This window comes from Anser anser (assembly GCF_964211835.1).
Source record: "Anser anser genome assembly, chromosome: 1".
Taxonomy (NCBI): Eukaryota; Metazoa; Chordata; class Aves; order Anseriformes; family Anatidae; genus Anser; species Anser anser.
In genome coordinates, this window is record NC_139720.1 from 143,274,655 (window position 1) to 143,288,734 (window position 14,080).

At 38.5% G+C, this 14,080-nt stretch overlaps 2 protein-coding genes across 2 annotated transcripts in view; one reads left to right on the plus strand and one right to left on the minus strand.

Moving 5' to 3' along the window:
* TMEM182 (transmembrane protein 182) overlaps nt 1–14,080 on the plus strand; it is a 49,856-nt gene that overhangs the window by 3,061 nt on the left and 32,715 nt on the right. The window lies entirely within an intron of this gene.
* Nucleotides 75–10,946, minus strand: MFSD9 (major facilitator superfamily domain containing 9). Its single transcript, XM_083843661.1, has 6 exons — nt 9,929–10,946; nt 6,996–7,083; nt 5,567–5,610; nt 4,159–4,288; nt 3,650–3,859; nt 75–3,132 (listed from the first exon to the last, which is right to left on the minus strand). The coding sequence occupies exons 1-6, from the start codon at nt 10,013–10,015 to the stop codon at nt 2,342–2,344; spliced, it is 1,350 nt and encodes a 449-aa protein (XP_083699787.1). The 5' UTR covers nt 10,016–10,946; the 3' UTR covers nt 75–2,341.

Genomic DNA, 14,080 nt, shown 5'->3' on the forward strand with positions numbered 1-14,080 from the left:
TTAACATTAACTTGACCATTTCTTTTTCATGCTATAGTTTCAGCAGAGAGGAAAAAACACAGTGACAAAATGATAAAAGTGGAACATAATTTCATTTTATTACTATTTCTTAAAAAAAAAAAAAGAAAAAAGTACAACTTTTCTGTAACTGAGGCTTTTCAAGAAGAAGTGTTCGTATGGCACTTCTGAAATCATTTTGGCCTACTAGTAAAAAAAAAAAAAATCCTTCCATAACACCAGTTGTAACATCCCTGAGATCACAGCTTTCCAAAGATTTCTGAATGAAAATATTTAATTTCATTTTTATTTAGTGTATATGGAGACCTATTTTTCAAAACAATATTAATCAAAAATATTTTATCATTGTGGAAAGCACATTTTTTACTCATGTATAAAAAACAGTGAAACTGAAGCTTTTATAGGCAGAAAAGCAATATTCTGTCAGCTGTACAGTATAAACTGAATTTTATGGTGTTTACAGAATTTAGCTTTAAACAGTGCAGCAACTCTAGAAGGGTAAATATTATCTGTTACCTAGCATAACCAATAAGCATAGTAAAAATTACAAAGTATTTCAAATACATTCATTTGTTAGGTCCCATCTTCCCTCCCTTTTTTCCTTTAACCTATGCTGTACTTGCAAATCAGAAATTGCTGACTTACAGAAGAGTGGTTTTAGGTAAAAATAAATACTGAAAAATTTATTTAAGACATGGAAAGAAAGAGGATAGGAAATTGAGGGTGAGAATGTTTTGAAGCATCTATCAAGCAAGACAAGGGAAGATAACACACTTGAAAATGCCTCAAGTTCCTAGGGTAAATTAAACACAGATAATTACAATAAGTAATTTTGAGGATAGTTACTGACATCATAACAGTAATGTAATAAGACACTTATTTTGTCAATATATACAATTAAAAACTCAGAGCTTCCTCTATATATTCTCATGGTGGTGTCACTGGAATGACTGAGGTTTCAGAAAGGACTTAAATGGCAGCAGGCACTGTAAAAGAAAATATAAAGTGCAAAACACTGAGATTCTCCTAAAGTAGCAACATATTTGCACAGATGTATTCAAGGGAATAACGTGTTTTTTTTAAATCAAAAAATAAAAATTCTATGTAGTAGACTTTGTCCTTTCATCAAATAATGCTAGGAAAAGCACATGGAACATTATCAGTGCAAAATACTTTTTTTGTATATGTTTCAGATTAAATATAAACAGTGGTGACTGGTAAGCAATACAGGCTCGAACAACAAATAGCACAAGAGAGCACTACAACTCTCACTGTAGCTCTGAGAGTAAGCTCTCATTACTTAAGAAGTTCAGACAAATAAGACCAAAATACAAACAAATTGACACTTTTTGTTTTGCCACTAAAATGTCACCTATGACTCCGGTAATGAGAGAGAATGCATTAATCCAAAGCCATCTTAGAATTACTGTTGGTTGCTCTGGCAGACCTTTAACAGCCATTCAAAAGACTTGAGAAGAAAATTTATTCTTAAAACGAAGGTAGAAAACCCGCACTGGAAGTATTAAAAAATAATTTACGACAAAGTTGCTCAGTAGAAGTCAGCACTAAACAGAAACTACCAGTTCAAGGTTCAATAAAGCTTAGGTTTGGTCTCAGTTTCCATCTGAATGTCCTCATGTTATTCTAAAATCGTCCAATTTAGGCTTGCTAATACACAAAGTTAACATATACCCAATTCTGTTACCTGGGAGAGACTAGAAAACAGGGGCCGGATAGCTACCCTAAGGTGTCTAATCATGCTGCACAAGTTTTGTAGACAAAGTATGCTTAACGAAATCATATGAGCAAATATCGTATTAATGAAGCTATTGTCACAGCAGACAAATGGAAGCAGGCCACAGCATAAGAAAATAAGGCTAACGAGGTATAATGTAAATTCCAATTAAATAATAAAAATTCTTTTCTGATTAAATAATACAAATCAACTTCCATCTGCACCTTTTAAAGTCAGTCTAAATACTGTTTCAAATGTTAGCTACAAACAGGATTTGTGTACAAGTCACCCTTTTTCCCTCCAGAAAGGTTAAAAGTCCACAAAAAAAAATCCCAGCCCATACTGTATAGTAGTATCTGTCCCTCTCAGCAGAGTTCTAGTGGTACCAGTTCAAAAATATATCAGTCCTGCAGCAGACATTTATATGTTTTTGTCTCCAACTAGTTTGTTACGTGTTGTCCATGTGAACATAACATGCCCTCATAGAAGATCCCGTTACTGCTGTACAGGTCTGGTAGGTGTAAGCATCACCCCAGGTTGATTCATTACGTCTTCTGTGAGATACACCCATACAATCCAAATTTGCAGCTACTGATTTTTTAACTTAACATTTCCACTGCTACAATATTTCTGTTTGTTTACATTCATTATCAGAATAGCTACCAAAGCCAATCCAACCGCTACGCTTGGAGGGCCACAAGGACTGAACTCCTGAGCAATTCCAGAAAGGAGCGGGGCAATTATACGTCCCACTGATGTCACAGACTGTCCAACACCCAGGAGCGTACCACTGGCCTCATTCCCACCGATGGTCAGTTCAAGATCAATGATGCAAGTACGACCTATAGTAGTTGAAAAGGCTAAGAAGGTAGAAGACAAAATGACCATCCATATGCTAAGCGCTGATGCATACAGGAGAATCAACGTGCAGGTAAAAGTGCTGGAGTGCAACAGAAGTCTGTAAGTGTTGTGCTGATACAGTCTTGTTATTGGTCCAAGCAGACAACCAGCCAGGACTCCGAGCGAACTGCTATAGCTCATTAGGTATCCAGAGAACAAGGGTTTCACCCCAAATCTCTCCTCCAAGGCCAGACTAAAATTACTATGGTACAGCAGTATAGTAACAGACATCAGTAACCGCACCAAAAATATATCCCACAAGTCAGAACATGCAATTCCTTTAATCCTCTTCAGCACTGTCACAATTTGGACCCACGGAGACTGGAAAGGACTATCACTTGCCACAGTTCCATTAGTTACTGATTTCAACTGCAGGTCACAATTTGGTTTTGCTGTGATGCTGTCTGTCCTTTTCTTCCCTTGTTTTTGTTTCCTATTGCCGGTGTTTTCTTCACTCCAGGGTAGCATCCAGACAAGACCTAAATAGATCAAAAAATTAGTTGATTTTATTCAATAGCATTAATGGTAAGTTTACTGTTAGTGTAAAAAATAAATTTAAAAAAATGACTTCAACAATCATTTCACTTTAAAAAATTACAAAGATTACCGGTATTATTCACAGTTCAGTTTTAAATATGGTGAAAGCAAGGAATGAAAACACAAACACTGAGATGACACCCTCACAACATATTAATCTAAAGACTGAAGCCAAAATTCTGATTTCCAGTTGTCATCTTTGGGCACATACAAAATTTTCATTCCAGTGTCTGACTATAAAAGCAATGTACACAATGTAATGGAGAAGCAACTGGAAGTTAACTGTTTCAAAATTCCTGCTCTTCCACACAGGCTCAAATTCAAAGGGTACTATTAATATACAGAACATGTGTGCCATAAATAATAAAAGCCACCGTGAATTCCAGGTGTTACAAATGACAAAAATATACAAGAGTAGGGAGTGAAGGAACACAAAATGCAAAATGTGACAAAACTTACCAGCATTCAGAAGGAAGATAGAAGCACAGATGAAAGAAGTTTGATAAAAGCCATCTTTCAACTCTGTAAGGTAGCCACCAACAACAGGTCCCAGAATGAAGCCCACACTGGAGGCTGCATTGAACCGTCCCATTACTAAAGGGCGGTCTCTCTCAGAAACCAAATCAGAAAGCAGGGCTTTAGAGATGGAGAGCGTGTGTTTGAAAATACCTGCAACATATTATTAAAAAAATGTGTATAGCTTAAACCAAAAGATTAAAAATTCCAGATGCTATATGAAGAATCAATATTAAAAAATCTGTATGATTAGTATGTTTAATATTCCACAAACAAAAAGTTCTTCTCAAAATCGTGAGAATGAATTTGTAGAGGTGTTTCCATTAGCAGGGTTCAGCTGGTGCTGTTGGATGATGCTGTGTAGTTATCCACATGCCACCACTTCTCTAGTAGCAATTCTTATGCTGAAAGTACAGAGAATTTAAATTGCAAAATGCCAAGTGCTTACTCACCTACAGGGACTCTAGAAATGGCAAACAGGTACACAGTGGTGGACATTCCAAGAATGAAGTAACCCAGTGCACTGAGAAGAATACAAGCAAGCAGGGAATACCGTCTTCCTACTATATCACTCCAGCAGCCCTACAAAAAAGAAGGAATTTAAGAACATTTTATAACATTTAACTAGGTACAATGCACAATCAGTATGTCTAAATTAAACTGAGAAAAGAATTAAAAGGACTGTCAGTGAACGCTTAATAAGCTTATTACACAAGTTTCCTACGTGCTTGAAGTCTGAAAGTGACAAGCAGAGTTCTGCCCTGCCGGCAGTGCAGCTGCTGAAACTATGCTTCTATTTAATATTATGTATAAAGCTTTAAAAAATATATTCTTCTTTTTAAAAATACAATCCTGCAATAAACACCCTCAAATACTATTGATGGTGGCCCTCTGAAAATGTCATCACAACCAACCACAAATATTTGGTTGCAACAATGGTTGCTGTGGAGTAGACACTTGCTGAGCATCCTAAAACAAATGGTCTTAGGTAGGAGTTTGTCACCTGAGAGCGGACAAGTAGGAATTATGAGAAAGTCAAACAGTGAACTTATACATAGTATATTTATAAATCAGCTAGTTTCCAAACAGGAAGTAGGTCTGTAAGAATGTAGGTACTGGTCTTGCAGTTCAAAGAAAATGCCACAAAATTACAGAAGTGAGTTATCCCAGGTGGCCTGCATAACAAACTCTGAAACACTTTTTCATAAGATGCTCAAAATCTGCTCTCTTGAGAGCTATAAGGTACCACGGTAATAATATTAAAGGTGTTCCTGGTTAAATGCAGGTATCTAAGGTATTGATAGGTAAAGTGTGAATTCATGAAGTTTGGGCTTGACAAGCCTTAGAACTTTTTTTTCTGTCAGGATGTAAGAAAAAACAAGAAAAAAAAAAAAACGCAAACAAAAACTAAACAGAGCTCAAAGACACACTGCATGAGTATAGGCCATATGACAGATTACAAGACACTGCTTATGAAGCAGGGAAAGCAAGCTCTAGATAACAGGATTATGAAGAGCTGACTCATGAGACTACTTTTTTAGAAAGGCTACTGCACTGAAGAAAACTGCTTTACTAACATCAATGTTGGAGACAACCCTGTGTGACTGACACCAAATCTGAATTCTAGCTTTGGTCTAAAGACTTCATTCTATTTAGAAATGTTCTGAAGGATCTAGGTATTCGCTTTAAGTGAAACAAAAAGGCAAAAAACACATGGTACCTTCAAACCAAAAATGCTTACATGAACACTATAAACATTTTCAAAATTTCAATAAATGTTATTATTAACCTAATTCTCTTTTTTTCCCATAAAATCCATAGAAATACCAATGTACTTTAAAAAGCAGTGTTAGAACTCACCACAAATGTGCTGGAAAATAGCTGCATTATACCATAGAGAGATCCTAGAACAAACAAGTAAAATACCAACAGGAAAAATTATTATTATTATTATTATTATGTTATGAAAAGTGCACAAAATCTTAGATGAGGAAACATGAGAAAGATTCTAGGAATAATTTACTGAAAGAAGAGGGAACGGAACAAACCAAGGATGAAGTTTAGACTGCAAGGGAAATAGTTTCAGGAGTAAAAAAGTAAAGCAACTGCTGATCAAACTTACACAGCTATGTAATGTAGAAGGATGTTGCTTTGCATGGCGTATTAAGCAAAAGAGATCTTGGCATTTATAACTCCTTTCTCAGAATCAGGAGAGGATTTAATTACTGGAAGGCTGTAATTACTTTCCACTTGGCACTTCAACCTATTCCACACCATAGAAGCCCTGAAGAAACCACAGACCCTACTCTTTCATTTTAGAGGCTGAGTTTAGCGCAGTTAGTGACAGAAGAGAAGCAGTAAAGAAAAGCACAGAGAAACATTTGCCAAATTCTTTCTTTTACAAGAATACATCTCAAAATCTATTTTTTTTAAGTTTAAATCAAAGCAGACTGTTGAAATGCAAACGTATTTTTGATAAACTGCTGCTTAAAATAATATTGCCACCTCAGAGCAGAACTAAATTATTTCACAAAAAGTGCTTTCATCCAAAATAAAAAATCAAGGTAATAAAAAAAAATTAATAACAAAACCCAAGTCAACCACACATGGCAATGAAGAATATCACACTTGTATCATAGCAAACCATAAACAGTACCATAATATATAAATAAGAACCTCAGAACCATGGAACTTCATCTTACCAGTTAATTTGTAAGATACAACTCCAAAATTTCAGAATTTACTCGTTAATATTACTTAAAGATGATAAATATTTTTTTTGCCAAAAGGCACCTGCAAGGAATTTAATCAAATGGGAAGCAATCAAGAGCACTGGAAAGCTTGGGAGAACCAGCTGTAGAAGTACTGTTTGGAAAGCCTGCAAATAACAATAAAAATAAAAGCTACAGCTCTGGATCCCAGAATTGCTGAGCTGTGAATTCTTGGATGCTGGAAAAGCACCTGTATTATTATTATTATTATTATTATATGTACAGTATATGTATTATTATTATTATAATACCAAGTATTATTGCAAGACTTCCTTCTTCTTGCCAATAATGCACTTTCCCAGGCAAATGCTTTAGGCTACTGACAGGATGTGAGGTTGGACGGGTCTCTGGATCTAACGCAGCATGGTTTTCCTTACATTTTTATTTGGAATTTGTCATTACTTTTTATCATGCTACTAGCAAGGAAGAATTACGCTTCAATGTCCAATTTGCAGGAAAGCATATTCCAGTTCGTATTATCTTATTCTTTGGTAAATCAGTTGACTACTGCAACTCACCTATTATTCCAGCAACTGTAGGACTTGCTCCTAGAGATTTGATATGAAGGTTCATTAAAGGAACAACCATACTCACACCAAACAAATCCTGAAAAGAAGGCAGGAAAAGTTTTAGGAACTGATCACTTCTACGAAGATGGTAGCAACCTGGCTTAACAACAGTCAGTCAGTAATTCAAAAGTTTTAAATGATTTCTGCATCAGTACAAGATTAAAAGAAAAGTCTTCATGGCTAATGTGGTATGTTGTAACCTCTGCAGCATACCCTGTATGTACAGAATTATAAACACAGAAGCTGAAAGATAAAGGATTGCCTCACACAGTAGTGAAAACTACAAAAACATCAGTACATTCCCCCCTCCAGATACAAACATTCTGAAGATACATATATAAACATTACATTTGAATATATATTAAGGGAATACTTGCCTGTTTAACAAAAAAAGTACTTGGCGCTAGTAGTTTAAATTCAAAGTGGTCTGTCATTTCAGTCGCCTAAATACTTTTTACTTGCGCAGAGGGAGTGTATTTAGAAAATCTACAGTACTTTAACTCTGAACCAGGATGGGGCAGAAGCTAAGATAGATCTGAGCCTACCCAAATACTGTCTTTCTGTATAACTGAAGAAGTATAAAGGCAGAAACATGAAAAAAAACACATAGAGCAAAGCATAAGTAGAAAACTTCTTGTAAGAGGAGGGCAAAGGACATTGCCCATCCTGAACAGTACAAGGATTTCCTACTCAGTCCTTTTGACTTTTTATCTTTTGTTAAGCTAACCACATTAACCCAGTAGTGCTTTCGCTATACGCTGCTGGTACAAGTCTTTTATCAGAGCTGAAGCTTACAAAGGAGAGCTACTGAAGCAAGATCACCTTTTATCACTGACTGCTGAAGCTGAAGTAGACTAGTTGTTCATAGTATGCCCACAGTCAGAATAACTGCAACAACGCATGCCACTGAGTAAATTCAAACAGTCTAAGTCTCTTATGATGATTGAAAATAAGACTTAGAAAGTTAAAATGGCCCACATGACCTACAAACATCATCAGTAAAACAGTAACAGGGCTCAAAAAGCTATTCCAAGCACTGGTTTATAGAATCATAGAAAAACAGAATAATCCCCTTGGAAGGGACCTCAGGAGGTTTCTAGTCCAGTCCCCAGCAGAGCCAGCTCTGAAGTCAGACCTGGTAACTCAAGGCTTTAACCAGTCATGCCTTGAAAACTTGAGGTTCTAACTGCGTACAGGACCTGTGTCCCTCTTACTCTTGCCATGCACTACAACGTGGAGTCCTGCTCCATCTTCTTGTATCTCCTTGCTGACACAGGAAAGGCTGCTGCCAGGTTCCTCCTCAGCCTCTTCTCACGGTGCAAGTGCTCCACCTCTCCAGCCACCCTGGTGGCCCAGGAAGCTCCCTCCGACCTGGACACAGTATTTCAGATGCATTCTCACAAGTGCTGAGTGAACTAACATCACTTCTTTGTTCACACAGCCCAGGATGCTGTTGACTGCCTGTCTACCAGGGCACACTACTAGCTTATATTCAGCTCACTCCCCACCAGGGCCTTATCAGAAGAGCTACTCCCCTGTCTGTATATTTGGAAGGGGTTGTTTCCTGCCAAGAACAAGACTTAGCAGTTGTCCTCATTCCGTTTCATAAGGCTACTGTCAGCTCATCCATCCAACCCACCTAGTTCCCCCCTGGATGGCACCCCTGCCTTAAACTGCACCCCCTACTTAGATGTCATCTGCAAACACGAAGAGACTGCAGTCTGCCACCTTGCTGAGGTCAGGGATAAAGATGTTAAAGAGTCTGGGTCTCAGAATGCATCCTGGTAGTACTCGACTTGTCATAGGCACGCAGGTCGGGCAAGACCCATTGACCGCTATTCTTTAATAGGTGGTTATTTTGTCATTTCGCTTATAATTTCTCATGTCAAATGACAACATTGCATTTGCTTCGTTACAGGAAACTTGCACAACAGGTAACAGCTCTTTATTATACTTCACCACACCCTACACCATTAAAATTATACTCATTTTTTGCTTGGTTGCAGTGTGTACTCAAACCTTCGTGTCAGCAAGGTATTACTGAGAAAGTATTAAGAAGCAGCGTGTGTTATAATGCACTTTTGCTTGGAATATTAGTTCCAGGACTGAAACCAGTTAGATTGTTTCTACTGCCTGGGCTAAAGGTAAATAACAGAGTATAGCTACATTTCACAGTGCAAATTTGTACCAATGTTGTATTCATTTTCCATGTTACCCCCTTTAATTTTAAATTAAATTGTCCTGTTTCCCAAGGCTTGTAAACTACAGAAAGCAAATCTGTTTTTCCACTGTGACTTTTCTTTAAAAAACAGATGGTTTTTGAGTTCATAATAAGCACTAGTAGTTCAAGGAAGCAAAGAACTGTTTTGATATACGTACAACAAGACTAAATTTTAATGGTGATACGCTATTCTGTTGCATTCGCTGGATGCAACCCATACCAAGTCAGGCCATATGACTGATCACAGCGGAGAAACATCCCAGCTGCTGCAGACCGCTGCTTCAGCAAGCGTTCACACTCCAGAAAGCAGCTAAGCCATGCACCTTGAACGTGGCAACCTGGTCTGCAGCGCAAGGGGGGCACCCAACACCAGCTCAGGCCCTGCCGCAGGCTCGGTGGGAGCACCGGGGGCTTTGACCGGGTGCCCGAGGAAAGAGAAAGGGAGACAGAAAATCAATTTCTGATTAACCTCAGGCTTTGCAGCGCCTCCCAAGCACCTGAAGGACCCTAACGGAGAAGCGCCCTCTGCCACCACCAGCACCGCCCCTCCGGCGGCTCCCCGGCGGCAGACCCGGCAGAGGGCCCCAGAGCCGCGGGGCGGGGAGGGCTTCATTTCCCCTCGCCCGGCGCAGCCACCCGCTGCCCCACGGCCGCCGCTTACCAGGAAGCCCACCGCGTAAAGGCACCGCACGAAGCGGGCGGACGCCGCCGGGCTAGCCGCGGCTCCCCGGCCTCCATCTTCCTCCATGGGGCCGGCGGCTGCCCGGCGCCCCGCAGCGGCCGCGATGGGCGTGCGCAGTGCCGCCGGGGCGGCCGCAAAATGGCGGCGCGGGGGTGTCAGTCAGGGCAGTGCTCCGAGTGCCGTCGTGTAAACCTCGGCGGTTTTTTATTTCTTATTTTAGCGAGGGTATTTGTGTTTCCTCTCCTCCAAGCGAGGAATCAGGGTTCCTTCAGTTTTTGGAGGTTTTTGGAGTCCCGGCCTTCCTCTCGTCACCTGCAGGAATTTGCCCTTTCTGCCTCTCTCTGCGTGTTTGTAGAGAGTTTCGCAACGTGTCAGTGTCACCCCAGGAAAGTAGAAACGCCTTGATAGGGAGGGGGAGAGGAGGAGATATTTCTTTGGAGATGATTTTTAATTTCTCCCTTTGGAGGCAGAAGTATGCCCCAGCAGCATGGTGATGGTCCCCGGCACAGTCCTGCTGGCCGCTGTAGGAAGACAGCTTTTAAACTTGTTTGCCTCGGGTTCTGCCTCCCTCACGTGGAAGTGTCCCTGTTCTACTACCACTGCTGGTGTTTGGCTCTCACAGGGTTAAATCTGCTTGCTTCACGTGTTTCTGATGGCAAAGTGCTTTCCTGCCATGCTACATGCAAAACTGGCTGGAGGTTGTAGTGCAGCCAAGGGAGGTGGTCATCCTAGTTTCTTTTTAGGGTGTATCTAGTTGTGCTGCATTTCTCCTAAAGTCAGAGATACATAAAATTCTGGACCAGTACCCTATTTCAGAAGTATTTTCATCCAAAGAAGTAAAACAACATTCTTAAATCTCTGAGAAGCATAGATGGAAGTGGTTATCACGTGCAAAATATTGTTATATTGGAGGCGGCAGAGATTGTTTGTATAGCTGCTGATCTACAAAAGGGGCACAGTTTTAAATGTTAAAAAAATAAATAAAGAATACTGATTTATGAAACAGGACATCTTAAAACTTGTTTTTCATTAGTAGTAAGAACAAAAAAGTTCATAAAAGTTTGAGAATGTCAGTTATTATTTAATTAATGGGATAACTTCACCTCTGTCTTCATGCTTAAAGAAGAAATAAATACCACAGGGCTGAGGGTCTTCAACAGAGTTAGTTCACGAAACCGTAGAAGGGAATGTCATTTTTCTCGTGATTCTGAAGAACTAAGCTACCAAAAAAAAAAAAAAAAGCTGGAAGGCAAGAAATATTCTTAAATATGCAGCTTATTTATAAGATACCAAAAAGGATAGCCTAGTGTATGCATAGGGACAAAGATGCTATCAGTATCTCAAATAACTCGGTTGTTTAATATCCCAGTGGCAGTAATATTTTATAGTTGGCTTAACCAGTGCTCTCTATTAATTTAGCTCTCTAAGGCTATTCATTTACTTTGAATAACAAGGCCTCTCAGAATAATGATTCTTTTAAAATTTTGGATGTAGCATTGATGGGGATCACGGTTACATACAGTTGCTCTGAAGTGAAACAAAATGATTAGAGGATATTGAAATATTAGAATATCATGGGAATTGACACTACACTGTGTCTGCTCAATATTTCACTAATTTTGGTCATTTTAACTTTGATAGAAGAAATGGAAAAAGCCTGAAGGCTTTTTAAGGAAAAATATTAAAGAGGTGGATGATTACAAGATGTTGCAAGGATTTAGATAATATTCCTGGGTTATAAGACAGATCATGTCTTGTCCTAACACCAAGCCCAACTGAAAATTTTGAGATTCTGTCTAAATGTCAGTCTCTGCTACAAGTCTCAGAAGGCAGAGTTAGCAATTCTGCATTATTTTCAGATTTTGAATATCCAAACAATCATAATGGGGACAAAATATTGTTGGCAGCCATGAATTCCTTGACAGTAAGAACTGTTTCTTGGTTTTGCGTACTATTTTCAGCTATCCCCATGCAGAATGGCTCGTAAAGCTGACAAAACCCAGTTTTTGGTTGCTTCAATAGCATTTTCAGTGCCAACTGTTCACGGAGAAAAACAAACAAACAAAAACACACACACACACACAAAAAAAAACAAACAACATGCAAACTTGATCAGGTTATTTATATATATATATATGCATCTGTATATTTTTACATCATGTGTAAGGAAAGGGCATTAATGTATAATAACATGGTGAAGATTTCTGTTGCCTTTGAATTGAAGGTAGATGGTTCCCACTACCTCAGAACATCCCATTCATGTTCCGTCATTTCAATTACAATATTTAAGATAAAGGCTCCCAAATAAAGAATGGCATGACTGATAAGGGACTTGACTAGCACAGAATTAAAGGAATAAAATATAATGACCATTTATCACAATCTTAAGGAAAATAGAAACAGTCTAATGTGATATCTTTTGAGGGCAGAATTACATAGTTGGTTGATACTGCCAATGTTATACACTTATATTGCTGTAACGTATTTGTCTTTTTACTGGATTTTTTTTGATTAAAACAGTAGAACAATACATGCTCAGAAATGGCCATCAGCATGTGGATTCAGAATTTTTCGATACCCCTCCAGACTGTAATTGTGAATGAAGAATCTTCTCTGAGGAAGAGGTGCATCTAGATGGGTCCGCTCATTTCTTACCCTTTTTTCATGACTTGGAAGAAACTATAGTATCAAAATTATTAATATTATGGGCAACACAGTGACCAGGAAAATTGTGTGTACCACTGGTACAATACAATCTGAGTACTCAGCTTTCATGATATTTTAGTGTTCTAAATATAAAGACAGCTATAAACAAAGCATGAGGGCCACGCTAAGGGGGTGCATATCTCTGTTGTAGCAGCCAGTGATTATGAAATAAACTTGGTAGTCATATTAAATAATCAGGAAGAATAAGTTTTTATTACTATTCTGTAACCAAAAGAAGCTAACTCCATCTTCTGATAATAAATAGGGGAATCTCAAGTAAAAAAGCAGAAAACTTTATTCCTTCTGTATCCTTTTTTTCGATATGAATACTAATGCAACATTCTGTCTAGTTCCGCTGTTGTAATTGAAGGACAATGTTCAATAATGGGAAAGGGTCCAAAAAAAGAGCCTTTAATGGCAGAAAGAAAATATCTTACCATGTCAGGTTGTCAGATATCTGACCCTCCTAAGGCTCGCGTCCTGAACTGTTCTTGCCTCAGATTATGTATGGGAGAAGTAATCCAGGGAGGATGTCTGAGGTTCAGTTTGCTAATGAGGAGAAGGGATGAGGGATCTGCAACCCTTTATTAAACACATCTCCTGTGGCAAATGCTTGGTGTCACCTGCTGAGGAAGGGGTTGAAGCAGTCAGCACCTGTCCTTCTTCAGCCAACTCTTAGGAAGGCTATGTGTGCTCCATGCCAAGACAAAGTGAAAGCTCTGATGGAAATCATCTTCCGAAATTTAACAAAGTTGTGAAAAAGATCCTTTCATTCCTTCAACAAGGGAGAAAATTTTAAACCTTATAAATTCTCAAATACAGTTCTTAAAGCCATTTTGTAAGACAGATCTAAGACAACTACAGAAATTTATTGCAGTAAATGGAACATATTCGTGAATTTCAGCATTACAAATGGGAAAGGTCAAGACCCCCAAATGTACCATTTGTCATCAGGTTTAGCAAATCTAAAAATGACTTATTTCATTCTGGTTTACAGTTTCAAATCATTAGGGTAACATCTAACAGTCATTTCAACTTTTCATATACAAATTAGGCCCAGTAGAAAGAGTTACAATCCAGTGGTCCAGAACTTTTTAAGAGGAACTGTAAAAGAACTTGAATTTGGAAGCTGCTGATAATATTAAAGGCATATAAAGTGTAATCTTTCTGAAAAGATCTGCAGATTTAAGGAATATGGAAAGAAATCTTTTAATTGACTGCTACCTCAAAGCTATAAATGCTGGTGGGCAAGACAGAGTGACTTAAAAAGCATTTCTAAAAATCCTGTTAAAGGAATAAATTGTTTCAGCCATTGGGCCTCTTTCTCCCCTTCTGCAGTTTTCTGTTGCAGCACAACTAAGACTGCATAGCTTTCCATGTTTCTTTCAGTTAATGATTAACAGATAAAATAAATACGTCAGGTTT